At 34.1% G+C, this 19,524-nt stretch overlaps 4 protein-coding genes across 4 annotated transcripts; 1 reads left to right on the forward strand and 3 right to left on the reverse strand.

Moving 5' to 3' along the window:
* Nucleotides 1-259: 259 nt before the first annotated feature.
* LOC132945348 (uncharacterized) lies at nucleotides 260-3,874 on the reverse strand. Its single transcript, XM_061015098.1, has one exon. It carries the CDS (start codon nucleotides 3,872-3,874, stop codon nucleotides 260-262), a length of 3,615 nt encoding a protein of 1,204 aa, XP_060871081.1.
* An 87-nt stretch (nucleotides 3,875-3,961) lies between these two features.
* Nucleotides 3,962-5,356, reverse strand: LOC132945433 (uncharacterized). The gene is made up of 2 exons (XM_061015209.1): nucleotides 4,621-5,356; nucleotides 3,962-4,551 (listed from the first exon to the last, which is right to left on the reverse strand). The coding sequence occupies exons 1-2, from the start codon at nucleotides 5,354-5,356 to the stop codon at nucleotides 3,962-3,964; spliced, it is 1,326 nt and encodes a 441-aa protein (XP_060871192.1).
* Nucleotides 5,357-12,007: 6,651 nt separating this feature from the next.
* On the reverse strand, nucleotides 12,008-16,093 carry LOC132936623 (uncharacterized protein K02A2.6-like). The gene has a single exon (XM_061003378.1). It carries the CDS (start codon nucleotides 15,957-15,959, stop codon nucleotides 12,012-12,014), a length of 3,948 nt encoding a protein of 1,315 aa, XP_060859361.1. The 5' UTR covers nucleotides 15,960-16,093; the 3' UTR covers nucleotides 12,008-12,011.
* A 2,767-nt stretch (nucleotides 16,094-18,860) lies between these two features.
* On the forward strand, nucleotides 18,861-19,317 carry LOC132945514 (KRAB-A domain-containing protein 2-like). Its single transcript, XM_061015318.1, has 2 exons — nucleotides 18,861-19,080; nucleotides 19,151-19,317. Exons 1-2 carry the CDS (start codon nucleotides 18,861-18,863, stop codon nucleotides 19,315-19,317), a joined length of 387 nt encoding a protein of 128 aa, XP_060871301.1.
* The last annotated feature ends 207 nt before the right edge of the window (nucleotides 19,318-19,524 follow it).

The following is a 19,524-nucleotide window of genomic DNA, read 5'->3' on the forward strand; positions in this document are numbered from 1 at the left end:
TTTTAAAATCGGAATAACCTGCGCGCTCTGGTAGTTAACCGAGTCCCAACATCCTCCCCCGCTTTGAAAGGGTACTTTCAAAACCGATACTTCTCGGTCAGACCATATCATTGTACAACTATTAAGTAATAAACAGAAACAAAAATAAACCTATGACAATTCAAATACAAAATAATGCATATATACATAAATAATTATACACAGCAAGAAAATTTTATGTTTGGGATGGTGGAAGATGGAACGAATGGAAGAAGGTAAGTTAAGCGTTGTCGGTGGGTAGTTTAACCAACTTTACCACTGGACGTTTCAGTATCCCTTCCGCTGTCTTGACAGTGGCTACACGGACCACTTGGTCAGCACCGGGGTGGACCTCGATGACCCGACCAATTTGCCACATCAAAGGAGGTCGAGAAGGTGAATTTATGACGACGATATCTCCGACACCGAGACTGGGATTTTGATGGAACCATTTCTGTCTACTCTGCAGCGTGTGCAAATACTCCCGATTCCACCGTTTCCAAAATGATTGAAGGGCTTGTTTAATTAACTGCCAGCGTTTGAGACGATTCTGCGGAATGTCACTGATGTCGTGTTCAGGAATTGCCAAGATCGGTTGTCCGATCAAAAAATGTCCCGGTGTTAGCACAGACAAATCGTTCGGATCGCTTGACATGACAACCAAGGGTCGAGAATTGAGTACACCCTCGATCCGTGTAATCAATGTCGTCAATTCCTCTAAGGTATGCACCTGATTACCTACAACCTTTTTTAGGTGTAACTTTGTACTTTTGATAGCAGCTTCCCAAATACCGCCAAAGTGCGGAGCTGCAGGCGGGTTAAATCGCCACTGACACGGAACTCGTGCATGCAGAGCTTCTTGGAGTGCTGCGTCTTTAAATAATGTCTTAAGCTGCCTTGCTGCTCCAATGTAATTTGTACCACAATCCGAGTGGATCTGTGCAGGAATTCCTCTACGGGCTACAAATCGATCCAGCGCAGCCATAAAGGCTTCCGTTGACAAATCCGTTACCACCTCCAGGTGGACAGCCTTGGTGGATAGACAAATAAATAACGCAAGATACGCCTTATAAGTCCTTGAATTACGGCGTTGACTTTCTTTAATCGTGAATGGACCTCCGTAGTCCATCCCGACATTTGTAAATGGTCGACATTGTTGGACTCTTGCTGAGGGTAAATCTGCCATCACTGGTTGGGGAGCGGCAGCCTTGTATCTGACACACACTGTACATTTAAATATAACTTGCCGTATCGCAGCTCGACTGGAAACGATCCAAAAACGTCGCTGAATTAGTGAGGCCACTAGACGCGATCCACCATGTAAAGTGTTCTGATGGTAGTGTTGAATAATGATGTAAGCAAGGTGAGACGACTTTGGTAACAAGATAGGGTGTTTGGCGCCTATGTTCAAGTCCGAATGCTGTAGACGGCCGCCTACTCTAATCACACCGTGAGCATCGACAAAAGGTGCAAGTTGAGCGAGGGAACTCGGGGTGATGACGGAATTTGAAGTTCCTAGTTGGTGGTGCAACTCTGCGTAATATAACCTTTGAGTGTACCTCGCTACCTTTGTCAAAACATTTTCGTACTCCTTCCAAATGATTGGTCCACTCACGACTGGACGTTGTCGAGCCTTGTCGACAAATCGAAGACAATATGCTAGCACCCGTTGCATCTTGCGCAACACAGAAAACCGCTGAATCAAACTATCATCAACCTGTTGAGCTAACAGCACATTTTTCGATGGGCGTTTAAAATCAGGGAGCTCTGCAGGATCTACAATCGATGTGATGGCAACCGGCCATTGCTCTTCCGGATACTGGAGAAATTCCGGTCCATGTAGAAATGATGAACATGCTACCAAGGCATCTGGAAGCAGTCCTCGCGATGCAGGGTCGGCTGGATTATCTGCAGTACCGACGTGAGCCCATTCGCACTGGGGTACGAGATTGCGTATTTTCGATACTCGGTTTGTGACAAAGATTTTAAATAGCCTTTGTTCAGCTGTGAGCCATGATAAAACAATAGTTGAATCTGTCCATGCCCGGACACGTGTGATCTTGATTCTGCCCTGTAAAACTTTCAAACGTAGAGACAAGAGACGTGACAACAAGAGTGCGGCACAGAGCTCTAGCCGTGGTATGGTTAATGACATATCCATTGATGATGACTTCAGTGGTGCAACCTTTGTTTTACATGCCAGGAAATACAATCGGACATTATCACTCTGGTCTACCACACGCAAATACACTGTTGCTGCATATCCAACCTGAGACGCGTCAGCGAATCCTAGTAATTGTATATCTTGACTGTTGACTACTGCAATGTGTCGTGGTAACGACAAGCATGCTAAGTCCGGCAGCTTATCGATGAAACCTTGCCACAACGATGTCAAAGCTGATGAAAGTGGTGCATCCCAATCTAATTTTTCCATCCATAGCCTCTGCATTAAACACTTGGCCCAGAAAACCATCGGACCCAACGCGCCGATTGGATCATAAAAGCGAGCAACAGTTGATAATACTGACCGTTTTGTAGGAGTAACTTGACTTATCGTCGAATGATAGCCGAATGTGTCAAGTACAGGGTCCCAATGTACTCCTAAAACTTTGACGGCCTGTTCCCTAGTTGGCTCTATCCATGGTGTCATAGCCCGGTCTTCAATGTCGATAGTGTTCAAAATCTCGGGACAATTGCTAGCCCATTTTTTCAGGCTAAATCCACCTCGATTTAACAAGTCGATGATTTGGATTTTTGCTGCTAAAACGTCCTCTAAAGTGTCAGCGCCAACGAAAATATCATCCACGTATGTATCAGTTAACAGGACATCGTGGACGAGTGGAAATTCAGGTCCATCATCCATATTGAGCTGTTGTAGGCATCGAATCGCTAAAAACGGAGCCGAACTTACGCCATATGTGACCGTACACAACTCATACTCCTGTACCTCGTCACTAGGCGAATTGCGCCATAGTATATGTTGATAAACTCTATCTGGTTCATGTAGACATATTTGACGGTACATTTTAGTGATGTCGGCTGTAAAGACAAATTTGTGTAGTCGACTGCGCAACAAAACATCACCGATTTCTGTCTGAAGCTTTGGTCCAGTCACCAAGCAGTCATTTAATGAGACTCCGGATGAAGACTTAGCTGAGGCATCAAACACCACACGAATCTTCAGTTCCTCATTACACCGTTTAACTACAGGATGGTGAGGTATAAAATATTTGCCTGGCTCGGTCGCTAACTTCATATATCCTAACGATCTGTAATCATCCATGAAGGCCCGGTAGGCAGTATATAATTCCGGATCCTTTTCAAGGCGACGTTCTAAATTATACAATCGGTTCAGAGCAGAAGTTCTGGATGACCCTAAAACGACCGATTTCTCATCTTGACATCCGATGTCAGCTGTATCCGGGAAACATACTATTGTTCGAAACGGTAAACCAACATAAAATCGACCGGTGGCGTCTCGTTTCGTGGTTTTAACAAACCAGTCTTCACATTGCTTGTCTTGTGTAATTGGCATTGTTGACTCTGTGGGTTCCTCTACTGTCCAAAAACGCTGCATCAATTCTTCGATCGGAGGGGTTGTACTAATTGACAGAGACGTAAGCGGAGTATGTGTGTTATCCTGTAACGCACCAATTATGACCCAACCTAATTGTGTATTCATCGCTGATGGTAAGCCTTCGGTGTGTATAACGTCAGCTCTAGATTGAATGACGGACGGATATAAGTCTCCTCCAATCAACATATCTACTGGCGCAGGGTGATCAAATTGAGGGTCGGCAAAGACAAGATGACGATAACGATCTCGTACCTCAGCTGGCAAAACCCTGTTAGGCATCGTTGACATAATTCGAGGTAAGACAATGACGTTGGTTCCCTTAAATTCGGGAGCGTCGGCTTGTACAGGAACAAAATTAAAATTAGTTTAGCCTTTGACAGTAGTAACCGGTTGTTGGGAAAGTCCGATGACCTCAACAGGACACTTCCTTCGAGTCAAACCTAACCGATTGACACAGTCCACTGTCATTGCAGACACCTGTGATCCACTGTCTAACACTGCCCTGACTGCTTGTAAAACTCCTGTATTGTCACGAACCCTGACTACGACAGTTCCTAACAAAACAGTGGTTTCAGTATGTGTAACTCCCGAAAACTGTGTTGCATTACAACTTGTAGTGGCTCGTTCGGAGTTGTCATTTGTCTTATCGGTATTCGATTTTGTAATATCATCTGTCAAGTGTAGTAATGTACTATGTTTACTCGAACATATACGGCACGTAAAAGACGTAGGACACGCATTGCTCATGTGTCCACTGTTCAAACAAACAAAACATAATTGATTTTTATTGACAAAATCACGGCGACTGCTAACTGGTTGTTTTCGGAATCCAAAACACTTGTAAATTGCATGAGGATGTCCACAAAACAAACACTTTTTTGTCTTGGCCGGGGTGACCGCGGCTAACGATGTCTTCTCGGACTTCTTGCCCTGGATCTTCTTAGTCGTTGTCTTCCCTACGGTCCTTTCATTGTTTTCTACATAACTAATGCCAGAACTACTGCCAACGTTTTACAAAACGTTACATCGTTGTGATACGAAATCTAATAATGAGTTCAAGTCAGGTATTTGATTTTTAGCGACAGTAGCTTCGAATAATCGTCGTGTCATGGGATCAATAACCCGTGAACCGATGTAGAATAGTAAAAAACCAGCAAAGTCACTAACTCCAAGAGCTTGTATAGCTGATACATTTTCCCGAAAAGTGTTGACGAACAATGAAAGTGAAGCCGGAGATTCCTTTGTTAACGGCGCAAATGCAAATAATTTTTCAATGTGCGCAGTAACTAATAAGCGTTTATTGTCGTACCGATCTTTGAGTGCGTTCCAAGCAATAGAATAATTGTCGGCTGTAAGTGGGACTGCTTTTACTATTGTTAACGCTGGACCTAATAAATAGCACAACAGATAATGGAAACGCTCAATGTCCGTGTAATGTTCGTTGACGTGCACCAAAGAAGTAAACATATCACGGAAGGAACACCATTCAATGATATTTCCATCAAATTTAGGAATCTCTATTCTCGGTAAGACAAGTGATTGTACAGAAGTCTGCCTATTATTATTGCGCAGCGTGGCTATCGAATTATTCGGTTTTAACTTTGCTACTATCACATTAATTTGATCACACATTGATTGCATTGTTTCGGTGACATCCTCATCTACTCGTAAAAACTCGTCTACTTCGTCGGTCTCAGCAAATACTGACAGAATATGTTTTTGTTCATTATTGAAAGTAATGACAAGTTGATCTAACGACATAATTCGAGCTTCTAACGTAGGACGATTTTCGGAATTAATTACGGCATCATTAGCAATGCTCAATATTTTATTAATTGACCGTAACGCGACGTCTCGTGCTGCACGCGCGCGCGTTAACTCGACCCTTTTTTGTTCATTGTTAATTTGTTGTTGATTTTTTCTCGTCATTGTAAATGATGTAGTACCTAACCACCTAACAACGCAAAACAACCTAACAAGACAAAATAAAAATAACAAGGATGCTAATAGGATAAACAAATAATAATATCCTACAAAAATAATACACTAACACTCTAACAGTAATTTATTGATAGCTATCCGGCCCGAAGGACCAAATGTTTGTCGCGAATTCCGGTTCACTTGAACTCGGGTGAAAACTCGACTATATTAGGCTGGGTGCTATCTAATTTAGTATAAGATAAATAAGGATATAATGATAGTGGACTGTATAATTTATTTCTCTCCCTTTGAATAATAATTAATAAAATACAACGTAGACTTAATGCTATGTTAGTCCTATCACATCGCATAACAACATAAAATAATAATAATTAATCACGGAACGTGATATTGGGTTATCAACCTATTACAATAATAAGTAGTAGTACCGGTCGGTTGCTGTCCTGTACTGGTCGGGGTCGATGTATCTGCACCGGAAGACTGGGGAACGTGACGATCTACGACGGCGACACTACTGACCCAGTGCGACTAACATCGCACACGTGAATTGAAATTAATGAGGATAACTTGCGATCACTCACCCCTTTCTATAATGCGAACACCAATTTTACTGTTCGAGCATGTAGAATGTGAGAGCGAGAATACGATCGAAAGTTCTTACAGCGCGAATGTCGTTTATTCGAGCGTGTAAGAACCTATAAGGCGGCACATCAAACGCGACGCTACAGCACAACGAACGCGACGATACGGCACAACGAACCAGCGATCGCACTTATTGAGGAGAAAAAAGACGACTCTCGTATGTGGTACGTCAACTACATACAACGATAGACAATATAAACTTGACTAATATGTCATACCGCGCAATGGCGACAATACTCGTAAAACACGTGACGATTTAAAAACAAAAAAACAACGGCACTACGGACGCCTTCTTCCTGTAGCGCATGACGTATAGAGTTCGTGATAAAACGAATTGACGACGAAAAACCGGCCGTTGGCCGGCACTGGGCTGCGCATGCGTGTCACGGAACCGGATCATTTTAAAATCGGAATAACCTGCGCGCTCTGGTAGTTAACCGAGTCCCAACAGCGTCACTCCACCATATCTCAAGACGTCAGAAGTGTTAAGTTACTATAAGAATCATCCCATGTTTTTGTGGGCTATGGTTTATAGAAAATGCTAATACAAACATTCAGTAAAATTGTTCGTTTTTGAATAACAGTAAAATTACAAAACCGATACGTGAGAAATCGAGTGAATAATATCCAATCTTGTAAAAATATGAACTTATAACGCTCATAAAAATTTTATTTGATTTGCTTGCAGACATTTTTTTTTTTTTAAGTTAAGAAAACTTATGAGTTATATTGTATTACATTTTCAAATTTTAGATTTAAATAGAAATAATGGATTTTTAATATTTTTCATCTGTCTTTAAAACAATATATTAGGAGCCTTCTATTAAATTTTCAAACTTTTTTAACCAACAAATTTTATTGATATTTAGGTAAAGAACAAAAAAACTAAAAAACTAAAAAAATTGGAAACTGAAAATGTCCGTAAACCGCTCTTATTGTATATTTTGTATAGGCACTAAATTGTTTAGAATTTTATAGCAAAATCTAATAAGTTTTAGGATTTTTGATAAGACAGTACCTACCTATATTCACAGCTACCACTCACCACTCTACTTTAATTGTTGGTTAAAAAAGCGTGAAAATTTAATGCAAGGCTCATATTTTATTGTTATACATAAATTAATTTATTCACAATAATATCATCAAATATACTTGGTAATATCATAGGGTGACCGACTGTTTTCTCTCATAATCTTGTTTCTTAAACAATGATATTATATAATTGAACTTTAACACCGTCCATTATACAGTGACCCAATTGTAACCTACTGTACAGCAGAGTGACATCCTCCTAACGTCTTTTTTATTTTTTTTTTTTATGTTTGTGTAAACGATACGTAGTTGAAATATTGCTTCTATTTTAACTTCAGTATCTTGTTCAATGGGAAAGCGAATATTGTTGGTGCATTGAGGAGATCAAAATTCAAAATTCTCAATAGTTTTTAAAAACGACAGGAAAAACAACATAAAAATTAAGGAAAAACGGGAATTTTTACGCAAAATAGGTTTTAAAAATTAAACAGATTTTGGGCATATTTTTCCCGGCCCACTGGAGGCTACACACCATATAACTCATGGTGTATCCTCACAGGGTTACCGGGAAGATTGGCTGTGCGGGCATGTTACAGCCAGGACCACGTGTTGAGGGGAACAAAAAAAATATACGTGGTCCCGCGATGCCTAACAAGATCGTGCATTTAATCATATTACGAGAGATGAGTGTAGTTGACTGACGTAGACCAGCATCAGCATTGCCGGACGGCCCTCGTGGGTGGACTTAGCTCATCATGGTATATTTTATAATTAAATAATTTAAAAAAAAAACTATATACTGCCAGGTGTGTATGAAAATACTATATATTGCAATAAGCTAAAACTTTAAAACTAAGTCTGACCTCCAAATTCTGACTTCACTACATAGGTACGTTAAAACAAGAATGTCATTAGTCATAATACTGATTACACTGTAAATAAATTATATTTTGATGATATATTTTTTTTTAATACCTATTCTAGTCAGTTAGGTTTTTTTGTTTTATATTATTCATATATTTCATTTTAATACGTTTTATGATTCAATATTGTGAACAATAGTTTTATATCATAGAATGTAGGCGTAATTATGAATTTGTATAAGGGAGTGGAGAGACATTTTTTTAAACACATAATACTATATACTAAATAAATTAAATAAATATAATAAATACAAAATTTTAAAGTACAGTATTTAGTGGTAGCTGTGAATATAGGAAGGTACTATTTTATCAAAAATCCTAAAACCTATTAGATTTTGCTTTACAATTATACACAATTTAGTACCTTTACAAAATATACAATATTATAATATACCCTAATACTAACCTACCTATAATTTTTTTTAGATTTTTTTGATTCATACATGTAAATTCATTTATACAACGAGTTAAGACTTAAGAACAATTGTGTAAAAAACAACTTTCTGAAATCATTATTTTGAAATTTATTTCCTTCAACAAATGTCGAATTTGCATATTTTAACTAGTTAAGAATGATAGGGAAATGAGCAATAGCAAATTTTTTTGTAAAAATTAATGAACTATAAAATGTATGAAAATGAAATGTTTTATGTGTATTATAGTGAACACTAATACTTTTTGCTTATTAAAAATACTTTCAAAAAGTATTTGAGTAGCTACCTAGTAATAAACTGTTAAAAAATAATATTTAAAATGTTTCCCAAAACATAATTTATCTTACGTATTTTAAATTAAAGTATATAATACTATTTGTTTTTATTAAATATTTACAATATTTACCATGCCGAAATAATTCCCCAATCCACCCCTGAAAGCATGCATTTAATGCTATTTGCATAGTTTCCACACTACTCGAACAGTAATCTTACATTCTTGCACATAACGTGGTGGACAAATCCTAACCTAACCTAACATAAGGTGGACAAGTCGGTGTCACTCTACTATACATTAGGTTACAAGTGGATGACTATGAAAAATGCTGTTAAATTTGAATTCAATGTTATAATATCATTGTTTAAGTAAAACGATTTTAAGCGAAGACTTGCTTAATCAGCATATAATATTACTAAGTATATTCGATGATATTATTGTGAATAAAGTAAATTATAAATAATTTTTCTTATGTATTTTAAATTTAAGTATTTAATACTATTTATTACATTTTAGGGAAATGAGCGGTACTTACCTATATTTCTGTTTTACCGGACACCGTTTTTATCAAAACTTATATATGTAAGCATGCTAAAAACGATGGTGAAGTCAGACTTTGGCGATCGGTCAGAGTTTTGAAGTTTTATCTATTAGAACTTTGAATATTAAAAATTCTAAGAAACAGGAAAAGTAATCATAATAAAAAAATCCCACTGTATATTGTATAACTTTATAAATTAATTACATTTTACATTAAAATTACTAAATTGTAAGAAATATATATCACAATAACGAAAATCTTCTAGATTTTAATTAACCTAGTAAAACTATCTACAATCTACAGATTTATTAAGATCAAAAGCAGTCGGAATATTAGATAGAATTGATGTTAGTGTTCGTTGCTCTAATTATTTTTAAGTTTTTGCACAAGTGAATTACGACAACCTGTCAATGATTTTGTGCTAATAAAAGAACAGTACTTTATTCATGAATTCTTGTGTGATACTGTGATTTAACCCTGAAACCCTACATTCTATTTGTTGCGTTGTCTGAGTATACATAGATATACCAAGAGATCGATTTTTTGGTAAAGAATTGTAGTTATTAAGTAGGTACCTAGGTATATTTTGGCTTAAGGACAAGATAGTTTTTTCGCAAGTGTGAGTACCATGTAGGTAAATGGTTGTATAAAAATAATATACCACACGTATATTTACACGTATAAATGCAAAATTGAGCAACAATAAATAAAATTCTACACGGCAGATAAATATAGTGTTATATATAATTATATTTCATTTTCATACATTTCAATATAATTTTTCATCATTTGGTGGTACGCTATAAGTAAGTCTCCTTTTAAATTTAATGAATGATTATTGACATTAAATATTATTTGGTTTATTTGATATTAATGAGAATATAAATAATAATCGTGCATTTATAATATTTTATGTGTATATTTTATAATATTGCTTATTAATAATACAATCAAAAAGTATTTGAGTACCTACCTAGTATTTAATAAACTGATAAAAAATAGTATTTAAAATATTCCCCAAAAAATAATTTAATAAAAATACTATGAACAAACCTAATAATTTAACCTAACCTAACGTAACAAAATATATTATGAAGGTTAATTAATCTACTATAAGAATATAATATCAAAAGATTTAGAACAAGATAGTCATAATACTATATAATACTATATATAGTGTTAAAATATAATGAATGTTATAAATATATATTATACACGGTTTATAAAAGAAAGTCTAATTTTCTTCTATATAAATGTTGTTGAAAAATACAATTGACATTAGCAGTCAACCTTGACACGTGTGTACAATTTAGTATCAATTTATACGAATATACGACCCATCTTTACGGATGTAACACGACCTCGGTTGTGCATATATATAGAGCCTTTGAAGTATGTAATACTCACTTGCACAGGTGCCGTCGTGCAGTGCGTATACGATGTATGTGTACTGTTACAGTGAAATAGGACTATTAGTTGTACGTTATTATATATTATACTTATACATAATCATATTGTCGTGTTATTATTCATTTATACTAATACTGAAGTCATTTGTCCGTCCAGCGTTACTCTCAACAAATGTTATAAAGGTTCTGGTGGGATCTATTCACCCTCACCCACCCTTAATTTCACCCGTGCCACAGATAAACGGTCGGTGTAAGTATGTAGGATTAGGGTTCGTTTAGTTTAGAAACTATGCACACATAGCATTTGATACATGCTTTCAAAGGCGGATTGGGGTGGATTTTCGATAGTAAAAAAAAAACCATAATATAACAGTTATTAAAATCTAGGTACCTACTAGTCGTGAAAATAAATAGTATTTAAAACTTAAATTTTAAATACATAAGAAAAATTATTTTTGGAGAATATTTTTCATAGCTTATTAAAAATATATAATTTTATTCCACAGATTAACAGTCTGTGTAAGAATGTAATATTTACTGTTCGACTGGTGTATAAACTAACATAATATTATATTATATATACTATATACCAGTGGTTCTCATCATTTTAATATATTTAAATTTGGTGAGATTATTTACGACTGATTAGAGACAGAATTAAAATGAAAATAATGATATATTTTAAGTAATAAATTAAACATTTAAAATGTTTGCAATCTCATTTCTTTTTACAGTTTAAGTAATAATAAAACATATTTTTAGTAACTATTTAAATTCTATTGTATAGATTGGTTATTTTAAGGAATATGATGAAACAGTTAAAATGTTCTATACTTAAAATATCTTTATGTCATTGTTACGTATTTTATATATAAGATAGGCGAAGGTACACACACGAGCATTGACAAAGTACGACTGCTTTATTTATCATTACGCACGACGGCGGACACACATAATAATCACATAATGTTGTATATATATATATTTATCGTTACAGATAACATATCGGAGTATCGGACACACCGTACAATGTACATACATAACATCTTTCCCTTCTATATAATTTTAGTACAATAAATTAACTTATACAAAATTCATACAATTTAGAAAATAATAATAATGATTTAACATTTACAATTTTACACAATACATAATAAATATAACTTAAAAATTTAAATAGATAAACAATATATTTTTTTTTTTTTTTTTTTTTTTTATTATTCAAGTTCCCTTGGATGTACCTCATCATTTAAATAACTCTTTTTCAATTTGTTTACATGCATTAATCTGATTTTATCACCAACCCGGACTAAATAACTGCACGTTCCCAACATTTTCATTATACGTCCAGTTAACCATTTCTGCCCTTTTGAATTATTTCGAACAAGAACTTTATCATTTATTTCGTACTTAGTAACATTAATATTTTTATTCTTTTCTACAATATTTGGTGGTTTTAATATGGACAAATGATTTTTTGGTTTAAAATTATATATTAAATCTGACGGACTACAACCTGTGCTTGTTGTTGGTGTGTTACGATATGATACTAAAATATTATTAATTTTTGATTGTATTCTTTTTACATCTCTCTCTACACACAAACTCTTTATTAATAATTTTTTTATCGTTTGCACTCCTCGCTCTGCCAACCCATTAGACTCTGGATTGTATGGCGGCGAATGTACTAGTTTTATACAATTTTTCTCACAATATGCTTTAAATTCATTTGCGCCAAAAGGTGGACCATTATCGGTTACCATTATCTCTGGGGAACCAAAACGACAAAAACAATTTTCTAAAACTTCGATTACTTTTGAAGCCGTTGTACTTCCCATTGCAAAACACTCAATCCATTTGCTAAAACTGTCAACAATGATTAATAATTTAACTTGATTTATTTCTAGAAAATCGATGTGTATTCTTTTCCAAGAATCTGATGGATTTTCCCACGGAATATACACTTTCTCACTAACATTCTTATCGTTTTGATTACATTGGCATTCCGTACACGTCTTAATAAACTTATCTATATCAATATCGATATTAGGCCACCATACATACGACCTTGCGAGCATTTTCGAACGAACAATACCCGGATGGTTTTTATGTAATAACATTAATACGTCTTCTCTTAATGACTTTGGAATTACTACGCGATTACCTAATATCAAACAGTCATTTACTAACGATAATTCTTCCCGTCTTTTATAATATTGTTGGCAATCTGATTTTAACGACTTTACCCCCGGCCAACCTTCTTTCGTATACTGACTTATTTCTTTTAATACTTCGTCTGTACTCGTTTTTTTGCTCACTTCCTTATACGTTAAAGGTAAATTTTCTAATAATAAAATTGAACAAGCATTTTCCCCAGTATTACTACTTTGAGGTAATCTTGATAACGCGTCTGCGTTACTTATGTCTACCCCCTTCCTATGTTGAATCTCGTACTGATAACTAGACAATATAACTGCCCATCTTTGTAATCTAGATGAAGCTACAACAGGTATATTCTTTGACGGATTAAAAATTGATTTTAACGGCAAATGATCAGTTACTAAAATAAATTTGCGTGCAAACAAGTATTTATGGAATTTTTTTACTGCGAAGATTATTGCTAACCCTTCACGCTCAATTTGTGCATAATTTTTTTCTGCCGCTGATAAGGTGCTAGACGCGAATAAAATTGGCTTCTCCTCCCCATCTATCAAATGACTAAGAACTGCACCGACACCATAGCTAGAACTGTCACACGTAACTACTAGAGGTAAATCTGGATTATACGTGACTAATAATTGACTTTTTATTAATACCTGTTTTATATTTTCAAACGCTGATCGACATTCGTCAGACCAATTCCAAGGTATTTTATTTTTTGTTAAATTGTACAAGGGAGCTAATATAGATGACGACATTGGAATAAAACGTTGATAATAGTTTATGAGACCGAGAAATGATTTTAATTGTACTACATCATTAGGGCACGGTGCGTTTCTTATCGCATCCATTTTATTTCCATCGGGATGTACGCCTTGACAATCTATTTTATGACCTAGAAATTGTACACTTGAACAATAAAACTGACATTTCTCAAAATTTACTTTAACTCTATACTCATTTAAACGTTCTAACACCGCATTAACATTTTCTTCACACTCTGACCTTGACGAGCCGCAGATTATTATGTCATCTAAATATACTTGTACTTTAGAAACACCTCGTAAAATATTTTCCATGACTGACTGAAATATACTTGGCGCTGACGCTACCCCATAACATAAACGATTAAAACAGTACAACCCTTTATGAGTATTAATTGTAAGAAACTTACGACTTTCAGGTGCAACCTGTAATTGTAAATACGCTTCTGCTAAATCCAAAACAGTGAATACACTTCCCCCGGATAACTCATTAAACACATCATCGACTCTTGGTAATGGGTGTTGTTCAATTTGTAATTTTGGATTTAAGGTAGTTTTTAAATCTACACATATTCTAATTTTATTATTTTTTTTTGGTACTACTACAATAGGCGATGCCCAGTCACTAATTGAAACCTTACTTATAACTCCTTCAACTTCTAATCTATTTAACTCAATTTCTACAGCAGACTTTAGTGCATATGGTACTTGATATGCTCTATGGAAAACTGGTACGCTATTTTCTTTTAAAGATAAATTGACCTCATGGTCTTTTATATAATCAGCTGGTTTATCATTTAATTTAACCACCCCGGGAAACTTGAGTTTAATATTGTTAATTACATCTATTTCACTTAAAACGCAATTATTATTTACAGAATTCATAATATTTTTCCCGATTTTGCAATCTACATTACTACTTATACAATTTAGACACATATTCGATCTCCAGTTTGAATATAACTTATCTAACCAAGATCGACCTACTAAAACTTTTTTTACAGAGTTTTCCGTTATAATTAAATATAGTTTAATATTTTTTTGATTTGACATCTCGACATTTACAAGTGTTTGACCTAAAACCTTGACTGGTTCACAATTTACAGAACTTAATTGAATATGTTTTTTTTCTAATTTACATGAATTATTAAAATACATATTAAAATATTTAATCGGCATAACTGAAACCGACGCTCCACTATCTACTTCAAACGGAATAAGCTTATTATTAACTTTGATTTTAATCACAAGTGGATTTCCCCCACTATTCTGAGACACATTATTTACTAAATCAATAGACTCTAAATTATTTTTAATTTTTGTCTTACACATTTTCGACGTATGACCTTTTAATTTACATGAAAAACATTCCCACTCTCTGGCTGGACACGTACGGACATCGTGCTTCCTTCCACATCTATAGCATTGACCAAACTTAAGACTTCGTGAACTTTGACTGCCGTGCTGAATTGACTGACCATTTTTTTGACCAGGTTTTGACGACTTCCCAGACCACGGTTTTCCACCAGAATTTCCGTTCCACTTGAGTTCCGACTTCGATGACGAATGTGTTTGACGAGACACATTTTTCCCATTAATGATAAAATTTACTTGTGATTTATTGTTCATTTGTTGTGTTTGATTACAAACCAACTCCGAATCCAAAGCAATTTTACATGCTTCTTCAAACGTTAGGGACTCTATACCAAGTAATTTTCGTTGACACGATTCATCACTTATCCCTACAATAAGCCGATCTCGCAGTGCATCGTTTAAAAACGAACCAAATACACAAAAACTTGATAATTTTTTTAATGCTGTTATGTACTCCCGAGTTGACTCACCCTGGTTCTGTGTACGTTGGTTAAAAATAAATCTTTCACTCACTACAAGACGACGTGGTGAATATATTTCTTCCAATTTGGACACTAACTCGTCGTATGACTTTAATTGTGGTTCCTCCGGCAAACAAGCATCTTTTAATTGACTATATGCTTCCGAACCAATGTATGCGATTAAATAGGACTTTTTATCAGCCTCTTTAACTTTTAAAACGGTCAACTGCGCGTTTAATCGATCTAAATAATTACTGAATGATTCCGAACCCGGTATGTATTGCGAAATATTCGACATTATAATCACAACAAGAAAATTAAATAATATTTTCACCGAATTTTCATCTTCGTCGCCAAATGTTACGTATTTTATATATAAGATAGGCGAAGGTACACACACGAGCATTGACAAAGTACGACTGCTTTATTTATCATTACGCACGACGGCGGACACACATAATAATCACATAATGTTGTATATATATATATTTATCGTTACAGATAACATATCGGAGTATCGGACACACCGTACAATGTACATACATAACAGTCATATATGGAAATTAAGCTATTACCTTCCTCCAGGTGTTCGGAGGGCTCTCGAGATCGTGTATTCGAGATCAAATACACCGTACAATGTAATTTTATGTAAAAAGCACATATTGTGTATTAACGCAATAAATATAAAATATTATATTAAATGCCTTACCTGATTCGCAGTTGTTCGTAGACAATATTGTAGGAGTTTTAGGTTTTAGATAAAATAAAGTACTACTTCAAATACACAAATTGAATTAACGAACGCACTGATTATTGATTGCATAAGAAGTCCAGTTGTCGCTCGTTGAAATCGGTTTTTTTGGTACTAGAGAGGTTGTTACTTTGGTGGTTGGTGCTCATGCACTGGTTCAAGGGACGACACGGATATGCCGACCAGAGAGAGGTAGGCGGTTTTTATCAAAGGTTTTTTGTACTCTCTCTGAAAAGAAGAAATCCTGACTGACTAGATTAGGTATTAAAAAAAAAATATCATAAAAATATAATTTATTTACAGTGTAATCAGTATTATGACTAATCACATTCTTGTTTTAACGTACCTATGTAGTGAAGTCAGAATTTCGAGGTCAGCCTTAGTTTTAAAGTTTTAGCTAATTGCAATATATAGTATTTTCATACACACCTGACAGTATATAGTTTTTTTAAAATTATTGAATTATAAAATGTATGAAAATGAAATATATACTTACAATCCCAACAATACCTATTTATGTCGGTTAGTAAAATGTATATACTAATTGATAAAAATAAATAGTATTAATACTTAAATTTAAAATAGATTAAAAAAAATTATTTTTTGAGGAATATTTTAAATACAATTTTTAAACAGTTTATTATATACCAGATATACTGTATAATAATAGGTTCTCAAATACTTTTTAATAATAATAATAATAAAATAATAGTGATAATAAAAGGGCGTTGGCCGCAGAAAGTAAACAATACAAGGTTTTAAGAACGAGAATATAAAACTATCTGAGGCAACAGGCCAAGGACAGATAATTTATATGACAAAAACACAAACAGAATAAATATAAAAAATACAATATGCATATCAGATCTGCTACTGGAAACGACAAGTGTGGTGATGGTGGGTCGTGTGGCACAAACGGGATTAGTGCTCACTGTGACACCCATGGATAATATTATAATACATTTCATTTTAATACATTTTATAATTCAATCATTTTTACAAATAATATAGATACTATAATATTTTATTCAACAGATTAACAGTCGGTGTGAGAATGTAATGTTACTGTTTAACTGCAGTAAAGACCAACATATTATTGTATAATTATAATATATATATATATGTTACGGGCAAAGTGGACTTTCGGGCAATGTTTACATTGCCCGGTCTATGTATACTTTGGCCGATGTTTTTGGGCAATGCATTAAATTACTATTTTGGCCGGGAAGGGTTACACTTCGATCGGTCCAAGTACACTTTGCCTATAGTAAATTGGACATGGTAACTTGAGCTTTTATTTTAATCTTTGCTAAGTGAATTTTTTTTTTTTCAGAAAGTAAACAATACAAGGTTTTAAGATCCATAATATGGAACTATCTGAGGCAACAGGCAGACCAGTGCTCGAAATGAAAAATTTTACGAACCGGAACGCTCAAAAAATTAATATGCGGATTATAATATTATTTTAATAATTTTAATTCGTGTTTACTTTACAATACAATAGATTTAGTAAAATAGATACAAATAATATGAGTAATTTCAAGATTAAAAAATGTGTGTAAGTGAATGTCGCTCTGCTGTACAGTAGGTTAATGTATGAGAAAAATGATTCTAAAAGAAAACTTTGAGTCAGTTTATGACATTAGTATATTACCAAGTATATTTAATGATATTATTACTTATCGGTTAATCGGTATAACCTTTTTGGTATTCTACAATAATTATTTTCTTAATCATTGAATCGTACAAAATGTGGGTTTTTAATACTATTTAGTATAGCGCAGTGGATAGTCGTGTCGTGTTGTAGTGTTAGTAGGTATAGTGTTCGGCGTTCGCTAAATTAATGTATGGTATTTAAATTAAATTTATTAAAATGGAAGAGCAATATTTAAAAAATCTAGAAAATGCATAAAAAAAAAAATGTTAATAGTACATATTAAACTAAAATTAAATATTATGAATTAATATCTGAGGTAAAACAACTTAAACTGAAATCAAGAGGCCATACACTTTTGAAAAAATATGACGTAATAACAGTATCTAATGTGGAAAAATTAATTGTTCCAGTGAGTGAAGGTAATGATTTTAAGTACGATGTTTTTAATGAAGAATTATTTAATATTATTAATGATACTCATTTAACTATCGGTCATGGTGGACGAAACCGTATGGAATATGAACTTAATAAAAAACATAATAATATTACGAGAGAATCGATTATGTTATATTTAAATGTATGTATTTCTTGTCAAAAGAAAGGCAGTACTGCAAAGAAAGGTCTAGTTGTAAAGCCAATAATCTAAAATGAATTTGAATTCTAGTTGTCAATTTGATCTTATAGATATGCAGGCACAACCTGACGGAAACTATAAATTTATTTTAGTGTATCAGGAGCATCTGACAAAATGTGTTTTGCTTCGCCCGTTAATGCATAAGCGTGCCGAAGAAGTAGCTTATGTACTTCTTGATATTTTTACAACATTTGGCGCACCAACGATTCTACAAAGCGACAATGTCCGAGAATTCGTGAATAAAATAATAAATAAATTATGTAATATGCGGGAAGATTTAAAAATTTTACACGAAAAACCGAGACATTCGCAAAGTCAAGGGTCCGTCAAAAGGGCCAATCAAGATGTGGAAAATATACTTGCCACTTGGTTACAAGACAACAAAACAAAAAAATGGAGTGAAGGAATAAAATTTGTTCAATTCATAAAAAATCGATCCTTACATCATGGAATAAAATGCAGCCAATATGAAGCAATGTTTGGATGTAGTGTAAAATTGGATTAAAATCATCGCTACTTCCAATATCAATAATTATAAATTGAAAACCGAAGAAGATTTAGAGGCAGCTATTACGTCAATGAATACTGGAGATCATAGTGAATTTGATGAAGCATTGATTGAAGAAATTAATGAAGAAAAAAAAATAGATAATAGAATAAATAAAATAACTACTGTAAGAACAGAGTGGGTTGAAACTTCAAAATTCAAGCGAATCGAATGAAAGAATAATCCGAAAAAAGATTTTGTGAAAGAAAAGTGGGTGAAACCGTCAAAATCAAAATACCTGATGTAGACAGAGCTCACAGCGACCTTCGTTGTATTCTTGGAGTTATCCTATCAGGTAAAACACGAATTTTACTATAAATTTAAGTATAATAAATATAATTTTAATATTTATATTTATTATTATAGTCCATGACGATAACTA

This window comes from Metopolophium dirhodum, chromosome 1 (genome assembly GCF_019925205.1).
Source record: "Metopolophium dirhodum isolate CAU chromosome 1, ASM1992520v1, whole genome shotgun sequence".
Lineage (NCBI taxonomy): Eukaryota > Metazoa > Arthropoda > Insecta > Hemiptera > Aphididae > Metopolophium > Metopolophium dirhodum.

Excerpts from the sequence above, each read along its gene's own strand:
- LOC132945348 (XM_061015098.1), bottom strand. The coding sequence starts at position 3,874 with ATGCCTAACAGGGTTTTGCCAGCTGAGGTACGAGATCGTTATCGTCAT.
- LOC132945433 (XM_061015209.1), bottom strand. The coding sequence starts at position 5,356 with ATGTCGTTAGATCAACTTGTCATTACTTTCAATAATGAACAAAAACAT. Across the intron at positions 4,552-4,620 it reads AGATTTCGTATCACAACGAT|GGAAGACAACGACTAAGAAG; the intron begins GTAACGTTTTGT and ends AAAGGACCGTAG.
- LOC132936623 (XM_061003378.1), bottom strand. The coding sequence starts at position 15,959 with ATGCTCGTGTGTGTACCTTCGCCTATCTTATATATAAAATACGTAACA.
- LOC132945514 (XM_061015318.1), top strand. The coding sequence starts at position 18,861 with ATGCGGGAAGATTTAAAAATTTTACACGAAAAACCGAGACATTCGCAA. Across the intron at positions 19,081-19,150 it reads ATATGAAGCAATGTTTGGAT|ATTTAGAGGCAGCTATTACG; the intron begins GTAGTGTAAAAT and ends AAACCGAAGAAG.